Genomic DNA, 23,556 nt, shown 5'->3' with positions numbered 1-23,556 from the left:
TTGTAATGTGGTTGTTGTTATTTGACTTGCATCCCACTGGGATTTTTGCACACAGCATTGGTGTACGGTGCTATTTCAGGAATATTATTATGTTTTTTTTCCTGGATGTTGTTTGCACAGTCGCATAGTCACTTTAAGATGTTTTCTTTTTCATGTTTTTGTTTGTTGGGGTTGCACCCGATTCAAGAACCGAATGGCTCACAGGGCTATACCAAATAAATGAACTATGGAACTAAATGAACAATGATCGCATACCAAGTGGTGATGAGGCAGTGCAGATCAAACTATGAGCCAGACGCTCCTCTCAGACTCGTGTCTTTTAAAGAGTGCCTACTTTAGGATATCAAAGTCGCAGTTCATAAACCCACCTTCTCTCTTTTTAAACAAACGTTTCATTCGTACGCCTCAATGGTGGATACTTAATACAAATTTTGACTATGAGGGAGAAGTTCACAAATAGAAAATAATTATCCGACCAAATGATATGCCGGTGTGAGCTGTACAGGTCTTTTTTGTTTCAATGTTAATATGTATGTCAAACATCCTACGTACATATTTTGAATTACATTGGACATCTTACATTCACATTTTCGTTAACTGAACATGTGTGCTTAAATAGAGCATTATGCATGGGTATCCATAGATTGTTTGTCTCAGAACAAGGTAACAATCCCCCAAACAATTTTGCAGGGCCACAAAATTAAAACAATTGATTTGTGGATGTTTCTAAAGCACTCTAAGATTGCATTTTCGCTCAATATCAGCCGTCTTGCCCAAGATCATTCAAATGTACATCAGTCACAATTGTTATTTGCTGGATTGAATACTGCCAATGTTGGGCATATGACAATAACCACCCTGAATGAGTTCGACCTGGCCAGATTTAAACTGCTAAGCAGACCCTGGATAACGTTTGTGCGACCACCAATGCAAAACAGATGCGATCGGCATCTCGGGCTATGTGATGCTCCTGCTATTATGGATTGGATTGACTCATGCAGCTCGCGAAGGATGCTAGGTTTAGTAATATATGTTATGTATGTCGCTAATGTTAACTTTCAATCACATTTCTTATGATCACTGTTACATTGTTTCTATAGCATTATTTTAGTAAATTCTAGAAAGGTTTAGTTTAGCCCGATTTTTTTATGTGGTATAGAGTTAGACTTAAACTTTTAATCTACATTGTATTATATGATTGTTATTGTGATCAAACATAAAAATGGGATTTTTTTTGCACATTTTTGTACGCAGCATAAACAAACGGTGCTTTTTCTGGAAAAGGTTATTGTTTTGCAGGGGATGTTTTCAATTTGCGTACAGTAAATTTTAAATGTATCTTGTAATTGTATTGTTTGTTGCGGTTGCACCCGAAACAAGAGCCGAATGGCTCGCAGGGTTATTCCAAATAAATGAAAAATTAAACTGAAAACTGAAAGTGTAACGCATCACGAATAACTGTTGCGCTGTACAGTACTTATATGACCCCCACCGATATGCTGCCCGCCTTCATAAACTCGCATTGACCATAGTGTTTAAGTGTGGCCAAACAATCTCCACGACCCATACAACGTGAGGCAGCAGCGGATTAACAAAAAGGCTCTTCTCGTACGCATACCATGCATTACATCATTATTAATAGAATCATCAAAGGAGAAACGAATTAATAAAGCTGAGAGGTCCCGTGAGTTCTAGATTTAAAGTATTCGTGACTGCAAGGATCCATACTCTTTGGTTATATTCGGTAAAGTCACGTAGGTAAAAAATAAAACAACAAAAATCACGACGTTTGTGTTGTGGCCGAAACGTGATTTTTGTTGTTTTATTTTTTACCTACGTGACTTTACCGAATAGAACCAAAGAGTAGGGTCCCGTGAGGCCTAGCGAGCCACCGGTCTTTCCTAGTATCTCCAGCCCCCCTCTTCGCCGCGCCCAAACCCTACCGCCGCGTCGGGCCGAGCCGGTGTCTCCTCAGCACGCCGACGTACCGATTTCCTCACGTCCCCGATGTCTATGTCCTCCATGGCACCACGCGAGCAGAGAAATTACACAACGGGTGAGAAGGAATAAGATTATCGTCGCTGTTACGGAGTTAAAACTCGGCAACAACACAGCAGTGGTAAGAGGGGAAAAAAAAGACGCTTGGTAACCATGGGAACGAGGCGGGGGACAATTTGGGATTCTTAGGTTTCCACGCGTGTGCTCAGAACGCAATGAATCTGGGACGCCGTTAGCCCACGGAGACGGAGCGATTCCAAGAGCTCGTGTGCAAGCGTTCATCTCAGGAGCGTGTTGATTGTTACATTGGATTTATGGCTTTTATTTTGGTGATTTCGAAAACGTTTTCTTTTTGTTTTGGCCCATGTTTTTTGTTTATTGTAGTACGGAGTTAGACTGACGGCTTTAATCTTAGTTGTCTTGTGGTTGTTGTGGTTGTTGTTGTTGTAATTTGACTTTGCATCCCACTGGGATTTTTTGCACACAGCGTTGGTGTACGGTGCTATTTCAGGAATATTTTGATATTTTTTTTCCTGTATTTTCTGTTTGCACAGTCACATAATCACTTTAAGATGTTTTCTTGTTCATGTTTTTTGTTTGTTGCGGTTGCACCCGATTCAAGAGCCGAATGGCTCACAGGGCTATACCTAATAAATGAACTATGAACTATGATTGGTGACACCCAGCAGTGGATCGATCACGGCTGGTGATGATGCTGAACGCCCACCCCCTCCCCTCGTGTTGATTCGGTGGTGGGGTGGGGTGGGGGGGTCAGCGGAGACGCGCGAGCCAATGGGAAGCGAGGTGGGCGGGGAGCCTCGCGTTCTCAATTGCCTGGTGTAAATCATTAGGTTCTCGAATTATTATTCGAGTTCTAATTCTAGAACCAATGAAGTCGACATAAAAATGCATGATAACGTCTTTAAAAAAATATTTTCAACAGAGGACCGCAGAATAATGAATGATTTAAAAAATGGTTCTTGCACGAATTCTGAAACACCTCTAAATTGTGTGGTACATCCCCAATCGAATGCGTGTCGAGTGCGGGGGGAAAATGGGTCAAACCATTATTTTATAGGGGTATTTGCTTACGTCACCCGCTGTCAAATGCCTCGTGCATTGAGCCTCGCTTCCATGCATGTGAAAAGCAATGGATACGCTTCACTAATACACGTCTAATGAGTACCTAGGAACCGCCGTAGCCTCATGTGAGATTATATAGAAATGTTATTCAATTTAAACACCCCTAATATATACATGGTACATCTAAAACTTTACGCGTGGAGCAACGAAGCATTGGAACAAACCATTATATAGGGGTGTTTTTGACGTATTTAGTGTACGCTGCTCCATGGATTGAGTACAGTGTCTCATTGAGCCGGACTTGTCGAGTTAAAAGGTAACGATTATTGTTTAACTTTATTCTATATTGACTTTTTGGTAATGTTGATATGCACTACGTTCACGCATACCTCTCCGCGTTTTGCCGGTCGTCATTTGTGCTACTCAAGTTGGTTGATCTTGTGATTTAGCAAATAAACACGTGTTAGGCCTCGGCGCTTGAGTCACAAGGTTACATGACCTTACGCGCCCCCTATTATATTTACCACTTAGAATAATTAAATAATCGTTATTAACAAAGAGCTGGAGAACCCATTAAAATGATAATTGTGAATAGGCTGCATTCACTTGAGGGTGGAGAGGCGAGTCAGTGTTACAGTGCGGTTAAGTACAGTAATGGAAGTGCATTGCCTTACTGATCAATGGGTATGAACACGCTCGGCTGTTTTGCCAATCTTTTAGGTGAAGGTCTCCCCACACATGTGCGGGTCGTGGGGGTTATTTGACCATACTTCACCACTCTGGTCAGTGGCCGGCAGTATAGAGAGATATAGTACAACGATTAATCGCTGCACTAGCCGCAGCTGCCCACAGCAATCGGGTTATGCATGGTGGTCATCAGTCCAAATAGCCTCCAGGCTCAAGCCAGCTTGACTTCCGAGATGCAGCAGTTGATTGACAAAGGGCCGTACATGTTCGTGTATTTATGGGCTGCTAGGTACGAAGAGTGATCCAGAGCCTCAGACCAAGTAAAGCGTTGGGCGGACATGACCGCAAAACCGAACTATTGAGAGTGGCATTTTGTACAGGCTGACCTCCATGACATGATTCACACATGGCCCATACGTTATTAACCTCTGCCGTACAATTTTTTTTAACTAAATCGATATTCTGTGTTTGATTACATAGATGTTTGCTCTGAGGAGGCTCACGGCACTAGGAACATCGTTCTTCAACCCTCTCTCAGGTAACGCGCAGAGAGACAAATACATTATGTTGTGGTTCATCTGCTTCTGGTGAACAGACCAGGAATTATAAGGCGAACCACTGTTCCACTAGATTCAATACACTCACAAACTGGCACACATCTGTATCCATCCACCTACTCTGTTACACATGCTATGAACACTTAAAAACACAACACACCTCATAAGGAAAAGTGTTGAAGGTGGCCGGGTAGTTCAGAGGACTGAACTTGTAGCTGAACCTGTAGCACCGAGTTCCCGATTTGAATCAACCGGATTCTCAAGTGTACTGAGTTGATAGTCTTGTCACCAATGATTGCACATAAATAAACACGTAAAATGTAAATGTACCCTTTGGTTGAGAATTAAATATCTGCTTCACATCTTGTTTTTCTTTGTGTATAGGTGCTGGCTCCGCTCTGCTGCAGGCTCCATGCACACAGCTGGTGCCAAATGCCACAATCACCCTCAACCAAATGCACCGGAATGGACCCCCAAAGCGGCGTCCGCCCAAGCTGGGAGCCACTTTCGGACGGCCGCAAATCAAGGTGAAACTGTGCAGCGTTTAGTCTTCAATGTCTCCACGTTCAACCGGCCTTGATTCTGTCTGTTGTCTACACCAGGCTGCACTTGGGTTGTTCATTTAATTTATATATAATCATTTACGCAAATGATAATATATTATCTAATCATAAATTCATGGAATTTAGCATTGAGAGAAGGCATGCACTATTGTTTATTAGGAGGGTATTGATCCCTCTCCACCCTGAGAACTCCCCATTTAATCGCATTGAAGATAGAAAGTATTCCAGAGGCAGTGGTTGTATGAAATTAAACATTTCTGGTAATGATATAGACACATCTGTCAGTACTTTTATTGTTTACAATTGTTGCGGTCCTTGTGTTTTAGGGCGTCATTCTCAAAACGTTCATTAAGAAACCCAAAAAGCCAAACTCGGCCAATCGGAAGTGTGCCAAGGTAAGTGCTTGCTCATCATGTTGACACAAGCGCTCGTGTTTCGTCTGAATAATTTAATATTCCAATTGCAGACGATGACTTCTCCATCAACTTTCAATTGGAAGGTAGTTGAAGTGGTCGATTCGGTTTGTGTCCTACCTCTGGAGTGGGTAAAATTAGTACCACTTTACGGGAGATTGACAGCGGTAATCCTCCAGGGACAATGCCCCCCACCATGGGAAACACACTTATTATGCATTGTGTAGCATTGAGTAATAATGTGTATCACACACCTTCATTCTGTGTCTCCACATAGTAAGCAAAAACCCTTTGAACAGGGCCTCATTATTTAGATGTAGTGTTCTTGCCAATAAAATCTGGTAACCCAGCAGCCTGTGTTTAACAAAAGCCTGAATCTGCTTTGAGATGCTGAAAGTAAAAAAAAATATGCAGAGTTTCTTTGGATAAACAAATGTTTTGCTGAATATTATTCTGAAAAGCCAATCGGCTGATGCACTAAAAAAACAGTTTAATTGTATCTGGAGGCACAGAGTCATCTTTAGCTTTCTGTTTGCTCAATTGCGGATGAAGGGTTAAATGAAGTCCCTCTGTTGCTGTCAGTGATCTACCAATTTTAACTGCTTTGTTCATCACCAATCCCCTTTGTTCTACGTCTTCCTTCTCTTGAGCAATCTAATTAATTGAGGTCTGTTTATATAAGCTTTTGAGCACGATGAGAATGTTGGCTCTGGGCTACCAGTCGAGGTGAAACGCCACCCCAAGGCTCGCATGACGGAGCCCCACGCCACCCTGGGCTGTCACCACAGGTGCGACTCTCCAATGGCGAGGAGGTGATTGCTTTCATCCCTGGCGAAGGACACAACCTGCAGGAGCACAACATCGTGCTGGTGGAGGGCGGCCGTACGCAAGACCTGCCCGGCCTCCAGCTCAAGATTGTGCGCGGGAAGTTTGACTGCGCGCACGTGCAGAAGAAAAAGAACTAGGAGATGGGAAGACGAGCTGGGGTTGGGTTGGTGGGTGGGGAGGATCTAGAGGGTTGAGGGAGAGTGTGGATGTGTCTCTCTGGTGAGATGCACAACTTAGCGACGTGTAAATTCGCAAAGCGGAACAGACGACAGTGGAGTGATTTCCATGCACAAAGTGAACAGTGGTTCCAGATTAAGATGTTCAGGGGTCCTTAGGGCATGGCTCACATTCTAGGGTTTCTTCGGGAGGAGCTTGACCTGTGTAAGTTGAGAATGAGTGCTGTGATCACATCTGTTCTCTGCTCGAAACCTTCACTCGTGTGTTGACCAGCAGGGGGGCCCTTTAGAAGATACATTGATGAACTTTATGGACTCGTACCGTTCAAGGAATTTGTGCCTGCCACGTATTACCTGGTGGTCTTGCGTTAACACCGTGGGCCTGAGGTGTGTGCATCAAATGTATCATCGTTAATACCGCTGTAATGTTGACTATATAATACAATATGGCTTTATGGAACATTAAATGCAATCGTATTAGAAGGTTCTGTAAATATGTTTTATTTTTTTGTCATGTTTGTATATAAATGTGTATCAAAATGGGTTATTTCTACAACGTGGTGCCATAAGCGTGGAAACAGTTATTTTTCGCTAGTGGTACTAAATAAAATCTTCATATAATTTTAGAGCAATAGGCATTTACAATCCTTCACTTAGGAGGGATTTACAACCAGGGAAAACATTGCGGTTAATAACATGTTTCGCACTGCACTTGTGATGACAGCATGCACACGATACTCCCTGTTATGCGAGCGCGTAAATCGCAATTCGGTAAATTAAAAATACCTTTACGACTGATGTGTTTGAGCCTCGTGTTGCCATTGTCTGCCTAACCAAACGAACAAGTTCAGCACAAAAAATACTTTGAGGATATAAAATATAAGTATCGATACCATTATTCCTGGATCACACAAATTATGAAAAGATATTTTAATTCAGTGGGAATAGAAGGATGCACAATTCAGGGTCTTGTTTTTTCTTTCTCATAGAGATGATCAAAATCTTTGTATGAAGTTGGAACAGCTATGCTGACATCTTAGATGGAAAACTAAAAGTCACGAGTCGAGAAAAGAGATGCCTTCACAAACAGAAGATAGTTGATGACAGGCGTTAAGATTGGAACTCGCAATCGTAATTCGGTAAATTAAAAATACCTTTACGACTGATGTGTTTGAGCCTCGTGTTGCCATTGTCTGCCTAACCAAACGAACAAGTTCAGCAGAAAAAAAATACTTTGAGGATATAAAATATAAGTATCGATACCATTATTCCTGGATCACACAAATTATGAAAAGGTATTTTAATTCAGTGGGAATAGAAGGACGCACAATTCAGGGTCTTGGTTTTTCTTTCTCATATAGATGATCAAAATCTTTGTATGAAGTTGGAACAGCTATGCTGACATCTTAGATGGAAAACTAAAAGTCACGAGTCGAGAAAAGAGATGCCTTCACAAACAGAAGATAGTTGATGACAGGCGTTAAGATTGGAACTCGCAATCGTAATTCGGTAAATTAAAAATACCTTTACGACTGATGTGTTTGAGCCTCGTGTTGCCATTGTCTGCCTAACCAAACGAACAAGTTCAGCACAAAAATACTTTGAGGATAGAAAATATAAGTATCGATACCATTATTCCTGGATTACACAAATTATGAAAAGGTACTCTTTGGTTCTATTGGGTAAAGTCACGTAGGTGAAAATAAAATAAAAAATCACGACGTTTCGGCCACAACACAAGCGGCCTTCATCAGGTGAAGGGACGAGACTGTCTGGAGGACAGTGGGAATAGAAGGACGCACAATCCAGGGTCTTGGTTTTTTTTCTCAGAGATAATCAAAATCTTTGTATGAAGTTGGAACAGCTATGCTGACATCTTAGATGGAAAACTAAAAGTCACAAGAGTCGAGAAAAGAGATGCCTTCACAAACAGAAGATAGTTGATGACAGGCGTTAAGATTGGAACTCGCAACCTGCTGATTGTTACTGAGTGCCCTAGCCACCGTCTTTACATTAGCAAGTCTGCCCTGGGTAATATTTTTTACGTAAACATTTTTTGCCGAGTTCTTGAATGTTGGAGGTTGTAATCTGCTTTTATCCTTTATAGTAAGGGGGATTAATGGCTTTGGGAGGTAATGCGTATGCCCTTGTATTGACCTTAAGCTTAAGATTGGGAGGCCAAGAGGATTGTTGAATGCACACATATTTTGAGATTGTAAAGGGTCCAGCACAAACAGTTTTGTTCACCTTGGTGTCACCTGGTCTTTGAATTAGATTCTAAATGCTATGAGAAAGCATTGTCTCCACACTAGCATGGGGCCTTGATATGTCCGTAGATGTCCCGAGCAGCTGCGTGGTATGGTTATAGCCTGGCGCCACGACTCTACAAACCCCGTGCCTACATAAAGCCACAACAGCAGATCATTATTTATCACCTGATGTCGGACGCTTGCGTTGAGACCGAAACGTCGTTTAAAAAAAAATTGTTCTATCTACGTGACTTTACCGAAATAACCAGAGAGCGTCCTCTCCTATTTACGTCAACCATTAGCAATACACCACCACTGTTAGTAATGTTAATATTGAAATCTATACTAATTGTGATATTAAAAGTTTACTTTAAAATGTGAGTTCAAGAGTATTTTTTTAAGTTGCCAGCGGTCACATTGATGGTATAACAGCTGCGTGCCTTAGCCGTGAGAATTAACCACATTACGTAATTAAGAAAATAATTAAGAAACGAATTAAGAAACGTTGCCAAGGCGGGCAAATTGGTTTAGAGACCAATACTGCAATTAGTAATCCTAGGTTACATAAGCATCACCATTGCATTCCATAGTCTGAATTGACAGATTTACATTTCCTATTTAACATCGTCGACGACGGCATTGTAAGCCATACAACGCTTTGGCATACGAATTGTATAACGTAACGCGGATGCGCGCTGGTTCGAATTCGTTACTACTGACAAAGCGCGTGCCGTTCGTTTTCGCAGTACGCATAGGCAAACGACAAAAAAACCCATTTTGCATTTACCAGCGTGGATAGGTATCGGAGGTTACATTTTGGTAGTGCGCATAAGCGCGCGGTGTCTCTTTCGAGAGTTCCGCTGTGCAAGACGCCGCCGGTCGCCAGGCTACGGAGTTTTTTTTGGGTAGTGGGGGGGGTGGAGCGGCAGCTATCACTAAACACGCAGGCCCCGTGGCGGCTCCGCTCCCTTCAACTGCAAACAAACCAAAAAAAAGCCACGAAGGTAATTATTACTATTGATTATTGTGATGATATACGTTTTTGCTTTTACAAAGTTAAGTTATTTCAAGGTCCGGTAAGTAGAGCCGTGTCGAGGGGTGGGGGTTTGTGAAAAAACAGCGAGACCGCTCTTTTTCAGCGCCGTTTGTTGTTAAGTTTGTTTTGTTGGCCGCCGCTGTTGTTATTGTTGTTATTATTGTTGTTGTGAGTGTTTACCCCCGTTGTGTAATTGACACGGGGAAGCCGCGTAGAGCGAGCGATAGAACTCGACTGTACGTGCGATTTTGATAAACATCAAACACGGCGACGAAGCGCCTTCGGTTGTGCGTTAAGTGCAAAACTCGTGGAGCCCAAAGACAAAGATCCCCCGTGTAGCCTCAACAGACTGTCGGGGCAAGTGCTGTTAGCGAGCAGCAGCACCTATGAAGGCCGGCACTGTGTGGCACACGAGGTGGGTAGGGGTGGCCAGCACCACGCCCGGCCGCCTTTGTCTCCCCGAGTGGCGATGCTGACATCGCACCAGGTACTCATTTAAGGCTGAGTCGACCTAGGGGGATCGGTTGAGATAATCGTCACTGATTGCTCGCCGCGAGCGGGACTCGAACTGTGGTGGCCGGGTTCGCAGCGGAAGGGCGCTAACCGCTGCACCACCGCTCCCCGCACGCGCACGCGGCTTGCTGGGATGGAGCGGTGGCGCAGTGGTTAAGCCCACTTGGGTTATGAAGCCGGTTCGAGCGCACTGCGTCGCGAGTTTTATTCCGGGCCACGGCGAACATGAGTCGCGAGTGATTATATATATCACCCCGATTCACCACAATCCGCGCAGTGGATAGCGTGGCGATGTATACCCACACGCCGCAGCGAGGTTTTCATCTAGCAGTGGATTGGTAACGGCTTCTACATTACATTGCAATGTGTGCTTATCATTATTATGCGATGCTTTATTATTGAGTTTTTGAATCGCTACAATTACGACAATTGGCACATTAATTACGTAGTCGTGACTTATTGTGTGTTTTTTACTTGAGTAAGTTTTAATCGGTGATGTGCCCTAATTATTCAGGGTTTCCTTAATGTGGTATCAGGGTCTATCCAGAAGCTAAACAGGTATGAGCCTGGATAGTGGTTGGATGGGTGATCACCATGCACACATACCCCGGCACACGAGATGGCCAGCATCAAGCCCAGTCGCCTTCGTCTCCCTAGTTACCCTACATCGCACCAGGTACTCAATTGAGGCTGTGTCGACCGAGGGGAGGCCCATGACCGGTTCAGATAATCGTCTTGTGTACAATCCCACCACGCACTCACGTTGTCACATGGCTCCTCCAGCAACTATGCTGTGGGCAGCAGAGGCCAGTGCAGCAAATCCATGGTTGTACTGCACCCCTAAGCTCCCATGTCTAAGCTTCCCCACCTTCAATCTGCAGTTACCAGCGTGATGAAGTATGGTCAAATAACCCCTATGACTCGTGTGAGGATGCCTTGACCCAGTAGTAGAATATCGATGAGGCTGTATCTGTGTTTACCATGGCTTCAATAAATGCCTGTGCATGCTTAAAGCCACACTGTGCAATATATCAAGCGATTTGAGCACTCACCCATAGTCTCCATAATACAGCTTTTTTTGGGTTAGATCACGTAAATATAGATGTGTCGTTAAACCCGCCACCACCCGACACAGCCAATTAGTAAGATTTGTCACGTAAACAGAAAATGCCAATCAGTTACTAGTACGGCACACCGGTGTGTTGGAGAGTAAATCCACAACATGTACAATCTGAGTACGACGTTTTGGCAGTAATTACAACTGATTAGGCTGTTGCCTGATGATGCTAGTTGTAATTACTGGCGAAACATCCTACTCAGATTGTAAATGTTATGGATTTACTCTCCAACACACCGGTGTGCTGTACTAGTAACTAATTGGCATGTTCTGTTTACGTGACAGACCTTACTAATTGGCTGTGTCAGGTGGTGGCGGGTTTAATGACATCGATATTTACATGATTTAACCCAAATAAACTTGTTTTATGGATAATATTGGTCGCGAAAGCCTACGTGTTAAACTCACCCATAGTAGTTATCACAAACTAATAGCACCCTGTAGAAAATTAACACTAAGAGACATTTAAAACTCAGAGCTTTGAGCTTGAGGGCTATGTTCATCATCTTCATCAGCAATGACAAATAAACATGTCACTATACTCTTGGGTCTTTCGGTAAAGTCACGTAGATAGAAAAATAAAAATCACGACATTTCGATAGCAACACAAGCAATCGTCTTCAGGTGAAAAAATACAGCAGGCGAACTGCTGAGGCAGGAGAAATATTAGCAGCAGAGCTGCTGCAGCAAGAGGTTATATAGGTTTGAGATGGGTGCCAACCCAAAGGTAAGTGGGCGGGGCTAGAGATGTAATTTGCATGTAAATGTAAGATCGGAGAGCCTATCTTGATTTGAAGCTTTCGTGACTGCAGGAATCCACACGCTTTGGTTCTTTCGGTAAAGTCACGTAGGTAGAAAAAATAATAGATAACAACGTTTCGATCGCAACACAAGCAACCGTCATCAGGTGGGAAACAAACAGCAGCAGGACTGCTGACTGCTGACTCCTACGTCAGCAGTCCGCAGTGGTTCTCTTGCGTTGACATGCTGGTCTCTCACAGTGCAGCGGCCAACGCCGCAGCTTTTGTTGCCCACGAGGTGGCGTTGTGCCCGGTTCTCTGACACTGACATGGAAATCTTCTCATTAACACAGCCGCTGCTGCGGGAGCTGTCTCACATTGACATGCTAATCTCTAACCTCTAGGTTTTATCAAGCTCCCCGATACTCTTTGGTTCTTCCGGTAAAGTCACGTAGATAGAAAACTAAAAATCACGACATTTCGATCGCAACACAAATTTCGTGATTTTTATTTTCTATCTACGTGACTTTACCGAAAGACCCAAGAGTATAGTAACATGTTTATTTGTCATTGCTGATGAAGATGATGAACATAGCCCTTAAGCTTGTTTGTTTCACACCTGATGACGGTTGCTTGTGTTGCAATCGAAGCGTCGTGATCTATTACTTTTTCTACCTACGTGACTTTACCGAAAAAATCAAAGAGTATGGATTCCTGCAGTCATGAAAGCTTCAAATCAAGATAGGCTCTCCGATCTTACATTTACATGCAAATTACATCTCTCACAATACAAAGGCCACAGGCTGCGGCAGTGGCCTTTCTATTGTGAGACATTAGCCTGCCCTGAGATGGGTGCATCAAGGTAGGTGGGTGGAGCTAGGGATGGTCCAACCACAGAGGCTGGGGCAGTGGACAACCAGCCTGTCAATACAAAGACATCCAACCTAATAATGAAACTCAGAGAGTCAGTTAACATTGGTAGAAAGGATGGAAACAACATATCAACATAGCAAGTTAAGACTTTACCTGGTTAATCACGTCCTTCTAATGATTGCTCAGTTTGTACCCATATTCTCAGTTGAAGTTGTCTGTTATTTTATATCTGGATGGCTTCATGAACAAATCTTTGATGATGGCGAGTGGGTTTGCAGAGTACCTTCATCTTGGAAAAATCAATATCGTGTGAGCCCACAGCGTTAAAACAATGATCAGCCACGGCCGAGGTATTGGTCCTGCCGTGTTTCAGATCCGCCTTGTGTTCACGAACACGTTCCGAGACATGTCGTTTAGTTTCCCCAATGTAACTACTGCCGCAGACGCAGCTTAGTTTGTGTGTCAGGGATCACATCCTTCACAGATGTGATCAGTATATATATTCTTGGTTCTTTAGGTAAAGTCGCGTTGAAGGGAAACCATAAAATAATAAAATATATAAAACAATAAAATTCTCACGACGTTTCGACTACAACACAAGCAGTCATCATCAGGTGTGAAAACCAACGGCAAGCTTTAAATCAAAATGTAAACATGTGATCAGATCACGAATTTTATGTACTCTGTTGAATCGAACCTGGATCTTGTGTTTGTTCATGATTTTGGAAATATTTTTGGTGACCCCTGCTATGTTTGGCAAGGTGATGGTTTTGAATCGGTCCTCAGATGTTTTTATTCCCACGGTTGGGGTGACAGCTTTGCGGATTGTACGGTCTGAATATCCATTCATCTTGAGGGCTTGGTGTACGTGCTCCATTTCACTGGCTAGGTGGTGCTGGTCGGAGATGCAACGGGCCCTTTGGTGTAGGGTTTTGATGTGGGAATTCTTCTGGGCTGGATGGTGGTGGGAGTCAGGTTTTAGATAGGCATCCGTGTGGGTCGCTTTCCTGTAGACAGTGTCCCAATGAGCCATCTGGTCTCTTTTAGATTAAAAAATCCAAGAATGGTAACTTGCCATGCTTTTCCACTTCCATGGTGAATTTGATGGCTGGGGTGTATGGAATGTATGTGGTTGAAGAATTGGTTCAGTGCTAGCGGGCCATGTGGCCAGATGACGAACATGTCGTCTACGTATCTCTTCCACAAGGAAGGACGTAGGGTGGATGCCTGGATGGCATCTGTCTCAAATTTTTCCATGAAAACATTAGCTACCACTGGCGATAAGGGAGAACCCATTGGGGTACCTTCATCTTGTTTGTAGAATGTACCATTCCAGGTGAAGTAAGTGTTGGTAAGACAGTGTCTCACCAGGGTTGGTACATCAGCATTCAGTCCTTGTTGGACCAAATCTTCAATGATTGCAACAAGGTAATGCAACTCAGAGTTGGAAATAACTGCTATATCACTGCCACACAAGCTGATTTCATCACTCCTCCACAGTGAATATCTATGTAGTGGGTTTTCCTTACTTTGGCTGACAATCCATTATTAGTCTGCCCAATCCCATATTGTTTTAGACCATCTCATTTTACCTGAGAATCTGGTTTAATCAAAGGTGGATGGAGCCAAGAATGAAACCCAGGATCTGAGTATTGCTGGTGGAGCTTCCCACGTGACACATAAGCTCCATGAGCCAGCCAGTCACATGTGCACACTGGAGGAGGCCAGCTTACCAATACAGGCATTGGAGTGGCACCCAGAGGTCGGCATTGAAGGCAGTGACCTTTATTAACAATTTATAATCTTCGCCCCCCCCCTCCACCATTTGATGAATTGTCACGATTCCATGCTTGAGTTTATTAGCTCTTGTGTACAATCCCTTATAGCTACAGGAGTCATATGAACCAGCCACATACAATTTGTAAGAGTTGAATATAATTAACTCTTAGATGCACAATTCAATGCACATATTGTGAACCTAAGAATATATTTTTTTCAATCAAGGACTCAATATGTCATTACATAACTATAGGTGACAATTAGAGGTCAGGTCTTAACTTTGTCACCGTTGCTGGCTTTAGCAGAAGGCAGGAAGCGATGGAGAGGTGTGGCAGCATCAGCAATATTGGCCGTGATATTGCTTTGAGAGTGCAAATGTATTACTGATGTTTTTTACGTCTTCCCTCTTGACCTCCTCCCCGCACGATCCCCACCCGCCGTGTCACCCCAGCTCACCCAGCCTGGAGACAGCGCGAAGATTACAGTGCCGTAATCCTAGAGCGGGGCTCAGCAATTCTGCAACTCCAGAAAAGGGAATTTTAATTTAACAACCTGCATAGCGATAGTAACACCTTGCGTACATTAGTGAGCCAATTGCAGGACACGTTTTTAATGAAACACACGTGGGTACTCAAATGCAGTATAAACTGCACATTTGCACATAGGTCAGTATGTTTAATATGAAAACGAATAGTTGAATCTGCTGAGCAGGACCCTCCTGAAGAGAGAGAGTATTTGAGACTTAGTGCAAGGCTTTTCCGGGCTAATATTTCCAAACATTTAAAAAGTAATTGCGTTTTGCACTGAGCACCACCGTCATGGTCTTGTGAATGTTCGGATTATGTGGAATTTTGTAAGTACTATAGTCACAGAGCAGTTAGCTAAGGTCATTGGAGTGCCTTTGTGTTAAGTGGCTGTTGGATCATTATGAAGCGGTGAATACATTTTTACATTTATATTTAGCACTATGTGCAGTGTACTTGAATGGTCCTCGGAGCACAGTGATGATTTGCCAGTTCAGCACTACCTCATACAGTTCGCATGAACACTTTGGTGAAGGCTGTGCCTTTGTGTGCCCAGTGGAGATTATGAGTACGTGGCGTTTGACTTCATAGATGCAGTAACCTTTATCATTATACGAGCCTAAACATTAACTCGGATATCAAAAATAACAACTGGAATCAAACAACGACTTCTCAATCATTCCACCGACTTCTCAATCATTCCACCGTGAGAAGAGACCGTGTGCTGGAGACCTGCAAGACTTGGCGTGACTGCATTGCAGCCACATCCCTGTGGCCATATCGCACCATCATCCCACAGCGACCTCCCAACGTTAATTCCTACAAGGAACCGACGTTATCTTTTCTTTGGAGGAGGACGCCGTTGAGTGACGACAATGCCGTCCGCATCCAGCAGTGGCTCGGAGAGCAGTCTCGCCTCATCTGACGAGGATACAGAGTACGTGAGGACCTTTGTTTCCACTGTTTACCTTGCGCTGCATTGTTTTGTGATCAAGGCTTCCCCTATATAAGGATGCTTTCAGGCTCAGTGGGCTCTCGCCCACTTTAAATAGTTGATGAGTGATGGAGATGCGGTTTCTCTGGCAAGTGTGGCTTGAGTCCATCGGTTTTATTTATTCAAGGGACGTAGAGCAAGGTTGTCACTCAATTCCTTCCGCCCTGCATCGCTGGCATCTCCATCGCCCTTGTAGTTGCAATGTCTTTTCTCAACACGTTCCCAAGGCATCTGAATCCCACCTCTTTTACCCTCACAAGAATTTTTAGTGACCCCTGCTAAGGATATTTGTTCTTCATTTCCACATAATAAAACTCAGCCCATGTACTATGTTGTCTTCTTTACGTCCTGCTCCTTGGCAGAGACCGTTGGGTCCATGAACATACAGCAGAGGCAGCAGCAGCGGTTATTCACAGTTGGCGATCATCATCCTCATCATCATATCCCATCTGCTGCTGATATTTCTATGTCGTTCCTTTCCATTCGAGTGCATTCTCCACTACATCGGTCCATATTTTTCTCAGTCATCTATTATGTGATTGTGCATATTTTGCAATTCCTGCTGCCGATGCTGCTCCTGCTGCTGCTGTTGTTGCTGCTAGTGCTGTTGCTAGCGGTGGCCGTGTCTGCGCGTGGTGCCGCAGGCCGGAGAGGGAGCACAGCCTGGTGGTGCAATGGGTGGGCAGCGCCCACAAGACCCCCGTGCTGCTGTTCCATCCCGACGCCATTGTGGGCTCGGAGCTGGCCTTCAAGACGATTGGAGGTGAGCATGTACAGCACGGCTAATGCAGTACTGGCTCTCCAGTTAATGCACACTTACTGATCGTTTACAGCATGCTTACCACACAGCTAATGCACGCTTATTGCACAGTTAATGCATACTTAATGGTAATTAAAAGCACACTTTCTGCACAGCTAATGCATTACTTACTCTACAGAAAATGCACACTTACTGATCATTTATAGCATGCTTACCGCACAGCTAATGCAGTTCTTACAGCGCAGCTAATGCACACTCAAAACATTTAATGACACTTACTGCACATGCACACTCCCACCAATAACAGCCACCCTACTGCACAACTTGCCATTGCTGCCCCTCCCCAGTAGTTCCAAAAATCTGCCACTCTGGCCAAATTCAAATGTTGACTTCAGCCAACAGTGTCAGGGCCCCCAACGAACACTTGTCCCCCTGCCTTCCAAACATAGCGCATTCCCCCCCCCGCACCGTCCCGTGGGCCCTGGCGAAGCTGTACCACCTGCACACTAGATAATCCATGCCGCTACCCTGCACATTTGCTGCACACTCACCTCAACATTGGCTCAGTTTCAGCAATGGAGATGGCCACCCATCACGCCCGCTTTGAGAAGGAAGACACTTTGCCATTGTGTGATATTGTGTGATGGGGTGCCACGGTGAGGAAATGTTAACAGTCTTACCCGGTATGGAGGAGGTCGTGAACCTCGATCCCAACCCTGTAGCATGATTATTTGGAGTTTGCATGTTCTCTCCGTGGTTGTGTGAATTTTTCTCCGGGTACTCTGGTTTTTCCCTCCACGTTTAGAAACATACATTTAGAGTATTGGCTACTATATATTGCCACGTGATAAGCCACTTCGTAGAGCTATCATTTATGGCCAGGTCGCTTCTGAAAAATAGCTATATAACTCAGTGGGCGTTACCTGGTAAAATAAAAACATTGTTTAATCGTTTTAATATTTATAAGTGTGAATGAAGGGTAATAAATTTAGTCTAATGGCGATGCTGTTGGTGGTGATGACGGTGGTGTGTGTGCGCAGAACGCTACCACCTGGCCTACAAGTTTGTACGGACTGAAAGTCGGCTTGTTAGGAACATCCTGGGTTCCCATGGCTTCCATGAGGTGCGGACAGCATGTGAGCGAAAGTCCTTGCGTATGAGTGCATGTGTACAAGTGTGAGTGCTTGTAAGTGCACGTGAGTGCGAGTGAGAAGGTGAGCAAGGGTGAGCGAGTATGAGCGGGCGTCAAAGCATGCCAGCAAGTATGCGAGAATGTGAGTGTTTGTGTGTAGTACTTGTGTGAGAGTGCGAGCATGTGAGCGACTTTGTGAGTGTTCGTACCTCTGCTGCCTGCAGAGTAGTAGAAATTCTCTTGTGAGAGCATGGATCAGAAGGCTGCATTATATTAAATATGGTTATCATTATCTCCGGCATCATCATCATAATTATAATTTAAAGATCACGGTCACGATCATCACCATCATAATTATAATTATTATCTTCACTGTAATTGTCTTGATCATCCCCTGCATCACTACCATTTTTATAATCATCTATGTCATTTTCACAACCATCATGATCACCATGTAAATTGTCATTGGTCTTTTCCACCATCCTCATTCTCACTGAATACACAGGTTCATCCGAGCAGCAATGACTTCAACCTGATGTGGACGGGCACTCACCCCAAGCCCTTCTCGTTACGCTCGCTCACCGACTTCCAGAAGGTCAACCATTTCCCCAGGTGGGCAGCACTGTCATGTGGCCCTCTACGGTTCGAAAGCCGGTTGGGAGGTTGGGAGTTAAAGTCCCAGTTGAGGGTTGCGATTGGTCCCATCGTGATCTCTCCCCTGGAATCGTTGACACGGATAATAAGTCATCACGAGTTGACAGTGGGCGTCCAGTGGAGAGACTGGCTCCCACATTTGTGGGAATCACACCACCAGCTCAGGGCTGCCAAACAGAGATGAGCAGTGCCTCAATCATTGATTTGCCAGGGAAAGGCGTTGACTTGTATGTAGGAACTTCTTTTGCACCGTACATGGCCAACCGTGCTATTCGGAGGTGCGGCTTAACTCGACCAAGACAGGACTTGCATGAATGCAGCTACGTGTGTGTATTTTGCTGAAATGAACACGCGTGTGTGTGTGTGTGTTCTATGTATGGGGCCTTACCATCAGCCCCACCAAAACTAAGCACCTGCCTGGGTATTTTTTGTACCATCGGACACTCCACCCCCACAACTCCCAATCGGTGATGGGGCAGTTGTGGAGAGAGTGGAGAGTTTCCCATACCGGGCAGTGTGCTTATGACCAGCTCCAGTTTAACAGCAGAGGTCTCACTCCGAATCAGTCGAGCGGCAATATCTTTTCATCGGTTGCGTAACACTGTGTGGAAGCTACCTGGTCTATCGCTCCGCATTAAGCTTCAGGTCTTATCGGCCACGGTCATTCCCTCCCTTCTCTACGCTTGCGAAACGTGGACCCCCTTAATGGAACATCTTCGCCGGTTAGAAACATTTAGGCTAGCCTGCCTACGATCCATCCTGGGTTTAACCAGGCTGGATTGTGTGAGGAGCTCACAAATTCTTGAAAGATCTGGGCAAGGTCCCATTGGTGAGCTCCTCCGACAGGCATGGCTGCGTTAGCTGGGTCATGTAGCCCGCATGCCCAGCCACCGCATGCCGAAACAGCTTTTGTTCGGCCGGATTGAGGGGGCTAAACGGGCGCGGCACGGGCTAGAGAAGGGATGGAGTGATGTGGTACAGGAGGACGTGGAGCTGAGTGGACTTGCCGATGACTGGTATCAGCGGTGTCAAGATCGGCCTCTGTGGAGGAGGCTCGTGAAGGACGCTACTGGGCAGTTGGAGGCAGTCGCCCTCCAACAATAACGGAGGGTGGAGGAGCGACGCTCACAACAACGAGCGGAGCGCCGGGTGGCTAAAGCACAGCAGGTTGGCACAGTAGGGGGCACAGGTGGTGCATCAGCCAGTTATCTCGGTCAGTCGACCCGTGGCACCTGGGTCTGCCCCGTGACCTCCTGCCAGCGGGCGTTCGACACTTCACGTGGCCTCAAGGTGCACATGGCCTGGCACAAGCGTCGTGGTGACGTCACCGCCACTTAGTGGCGAATGGCGGTTGTTGTTGTTGTATGGGGATTGGTGGCATAAGTGGTTAAATGCACTTTTCTCCAAACTCAGAAATCCGAGTTTTATTATAACTATGACTAACATTCGTATGTATATAAAGTGACTGCATATGGACAGGGCAAACAATATAAGGTCCAATATCAGTGGCGAATGATACCATAACCATATTCTTTGGGTCTTTCGGTAAAGTCAAGTAGATAGGATCAAAGAAAATAACAAAAAACTACGACGTTTCGATCGCAACACAAGTGTTCCTGATGACGAACGTTTGTGTTGCGATCGAAACGTCGTAGTTTTTTGTTATTTTTTGTTATTTTCTTTGAAGCTATCTACGTGACTTTACCGAAAGACCCAAAGAATATGAATTCCTGCAGTCACGAAAGCTTTAAGTCAAGATATCATAACCAGTCCTGGGTCCTCCCTAGGTCGACTCAGTTTGAAATTAATACCTGTTGTGTGAACATCAGCACTTTGGGGAGACGAAGGTTATGGTACTGGCCACACCACCCTCTCATGCATGCCTTGCTGGCCTTAATAGGTGCTCGCTAAAATAACCTTTACCCACAGCAGCAGTTTCCCAACCTTTTTGGACTTGCGAAACACCTATAACCCTTAAATATTTTTTATAACCGCCAAGCAGTAAAAAGTATTGTGTTTTATGATAAATCATTGTATCTACAACAGTTCCGTAGACCACTTACCATGGCCTTGCTGGGGGGGGCACCAGCGCCCTCCAGGCTATAATAGTAAACTAGGAATGTTTGTGTGTGTATGTGTAAGTTCATAGTGCGCTGCGCCATGAACTTGGCGACCCGGGTTCGATTCCCGCTCACGGCCAACACCAGTGACGATTATCTGAACCGGTCCTCGGCCTCCCCTAGGTCGACTCAGCCTCAAATGAGTACCTGGTGCAGTGGATAAAAACATTGCCACTGGGGAGACTAAGGCGGTCGGGCGTGGTGCTGGCCACCCACCACCTCGTGTACTGTTCCGGCCTTCATAGGTGCTCGCTAACAGCGGTCGCGCAGCGATTAGCGTGCTGTGCTACGAACCTGGCGACCCGATTTCGATTCCCGGTCACAGCCAACACGATTGACGATCTAAGTCGACACGGCCTCAAATGCGTACCCGATGTGGTGTGTAAACATCGCCACTGTGGACACAAAGGCGGTCGGGTGTGGTGCTGACCACCCACCTCCTCGTGTTCCGTGCCAGCCTTCATAGGTACTCACTAACAATACTTTTCCCCAACAGTCTGTTAATCCCATAAGGGGGGATCTTTGTCTGTTGTGTGTGTGTGTGTGCAGGTCGTATGAGCTGACTCGTAAAGACCGCTTGTGCAAGAACGTGCAGCGCATGCAGCAGAGCCATGGACATAAGCATTTCAACATCATCCCCGCCACTTTCCTGCTGCCAGCAGAGTATCAGGACTTCTGTTGTGAGAGCACGGAGCAGATCGCTGTCATTATTTGCATGGTTATCATCATTACTTGCAGCGTTGTCATTATCATCGTCATCATCATCTCCAGCTGCATCGTTATCATGATCGCCAGTCATCTCTAGGATTATCAGTATTTATTTGGGTTGAGGATGGCCTAGCGGTAGCCCCTTCACCACTTGTTGCAGTGGTTCACGCTTAGAATCCAGCGGCTTCCCTGATAATAACTTCGTGGGTGTATTAAACTTCACATTGGACGTTAAATATCCTGTTACGTCATTCACAAGACGAGGCCATTGAGGGGGCCACGGTAGCGAGATGTTAACCACTTCGCCTGGTATACAGGAGGTCGTCGGTTCGATCCCAACCCTGATGCCTGTATATTTGGAGTTAGCGTGTTCTCCCCGTGGTCACGTGGATTTTTCACCACGTCCTTTGTGTGTTTCCCTCCATATTTAGAAACGTGCATTTAGAGTATTTGGCTGCTATAAATTTCCACATGATAAGTAAGTCACTTTGTTGAGTTATAATTTGTGGCCAGGTCGCTTCTGAAAAATAGTTACATAGCTCAATGGGCCTTACCTGGTAAAATAAAAAAAATGTTTAGTTTATAGTTTTAAAAATGTCTGCATCATGGTTCAAATTAGAAAATTACCTGAAAATTTCTCAATTGGATTATACACAGCAGGACCCCAGTGAGGTTTTCCTGGATAAACAAGTGTATTAATTTTCATATTCAATAATCATGATCATCAGTGTCATTCTAATTGTCATCTTCATCACCAGCATCATCACCATCATCGCCATATTCAAATCATCTATGTAATTGTCATCACCATTATTGTCGTCGTGTATATGGTCATGCGTCTTTTCCACAATCTTCATCGCCATTATCATTATTGACACCATTGCAGTCATCACTGACATCTTCATCATCTCAAACGCAAAGGTTTGTACTTGCACTGTGAAAGATTCGAAAGAATGCTTTGTCTCATGCCATCAGTCGGGATAGTGCAAACAATATATATCACATTATATTCTTGGTTCTTTCGGTAAAGTCACGTAGAAGGGAAACAATAAAATAATAAAATATAAAACAATAAAATTCTCACGACGTTTTGACTGCAACACAAGCAATCATCATCAGGTGTGTAAACCACAGCAAGAAAATTTGAAAAAAGTGGGGTTTTTTTAACGTTAGCACCACGGAGAGCGATTTGGCAGTTATTCAGATGGACGAGTCCATCTATGTTCGGAAAAGAGGAGGGGGGAGACGAAAATAATGGATGCGGTCTGAAAGCCACCGTAAGCGTGAACAATCAATTAAGACCCGAAATGGTTTATTAAATCCTTCCAATGATTGCTAAGCCAGAATCCATCTTCTCGGTTGAAATTGTCTCTGTGTTTGTATATATGGATAGCCTCATGAACGAATCTCTCATGGTAGCCAGATGGCTTGCAAAGAACCTCTGTCTTGGAGAAGTCAATGACAGTCACGAAAGCTTTAAATCAAAATATACATCACATTTGACACGTGGGTTCTCCCAGCAAATATTACGATTTATAATACGTAATTTTTGGTCAGGCCATGTAATAATTCGGCCAAATTTGTGCCATTATGACCCGCCACCACCCAACGTAGCCAAAATAAAGTCCGTCTGATTTCCTGGATTGTTTTCTGACTTCCTGGGTTTAAAGATAAATGTCGAGTATCTAAATGCCGCTCAATTTGGTTGTTTGAATTGTTCTTCAAACTTTAAGCTAAGCTGATAAAACAATAATTAGCGCAGTTTTAACACGTGGGATTTTGCGACCAATATTTTCGATAATAAGGGTTTTTTGGTTTAGATCGTGTAAACATGAATGTGTCGTTATTGTCAATACTAATTAGCGTGTTAAACACTTGTATACCGCGTGACAATTACATTTTCTTGGCTATGTCGTGTGATGGAGGGGCTTAACTCCACAAATTTGGCCAGATCATGGGGTGGCCTAGACCACATATCAATGGTGAATTTAAAGAAAGAATGATAAATAAATATAACGTTGATGTAGTAATCTTGCTCTATTTGATCGTACC

The 23,556-nt window shown here is 44.4% G+C and overlaps 3 protein-coding genes across 5 annotated transcripts in view; 2 read left to right on the top strand and 1 right to left on the bottom strand.

Annotated features, from left to right (window-relative positions):
* The window catches only part of IFT43 (intraflagellar transport 43), a 33,871-nt gene extending 31,529 nt beyond the window's left edge, over positions 1–2,342 (bottom strand). The window contains exon 1 of one of the 3 annotated variants that reach the window (XM_032965186.2): positions 1,989–2,342. In XM_032965186.2, coding sequence (XP_032821077.2) covers positions 1,989–2,024 — 36 coding nt within the window. In that variant the 5' untranslated portion in view covers positions 2,025–2,342. The remainder of the gene's footprint in view (positions 1–1,988) is intronic. The other 2 variants (XM_032965187.2, XM_032965188.2) reach the window with 2 other exon arrangements.
* An 896-nt stretch (positions 2,343–3,238) lies between these two features.
* On the top strand, positions 3,239–7,103 carry MRPS12 (mitochondrial ribosomal protein S12). The gene is made up of 5 exons (XM_032965178.2): positions 3,239–3,397; positions 4,249–4,306; positions 4,710–4,852; positions 5,215–5,283; positions 6,090–7,103. The coding sequence occupies exons 2-5, from the start codon at positions 4,249–4,251 to the stop codon at positions 6,264–6,266; spliced, it is 447 nt and encodes a 148-aa protein (XP_032821069.1). The 5' UTR covers positions 3,239–3,397; the 3' UTR covers positions 6,267–7,103.
* Positions 7,104–7,243: 140 nt separating this feature from the next.
* Positions 7,244–23,556, top strand: part of TTLL5 (tubulin tyrosine ligase like 5) — a 108,787-nt gene continuing 92,474 nt past the window's right edge. The window contains exons 1-6 of the mRNA XM_032965176.2: positions 7,244–9,558; positions 15,064–16,073; positions 16,775–16,893; positions 17,931–18,013; positions 18,528–18,634; positions 21,346–21,476. Coding sequence (XP_032821067.2) covers positions 16,012–16,073; positions 16,775–16,893; positions 17,931–18,013; positions 18,528–18,634; positions 21,346–21,476 — 502 coding nt within the window. The 5' untranslated portion in view covers positions 7,244–9,558; positions 15,064–16,011. The remainder of the gene's footprint in view (positions 9,559–15,063; positions 16,074–16,774; positions 16,894–17,930; positions 18,014–18,527; positions 18,635–21,345; positions 21,477–23,556) is intronic.

Source organism: Petromyzon marinus, chromosome 33, assembly GCF_048934315.1.
Source record: "Petromyzon marinus isolate PM22_M1 ecotype Great Lakes invasive population chromosome 33, UKy_Petmar_22M1.pri1.0, whole genome shotgun sequence".
Taxonomy (NCBI): domain Eukaryota; kingdom Metazoa; phylum Chordata; class Hyperoartia; order Petromyzontiformes; family Petromyzontidae; genus Petromyzon; species Petromyzon marinus.
This window is presented reverse-complemented; position numbering and strand designations above follow the sequence as displayed.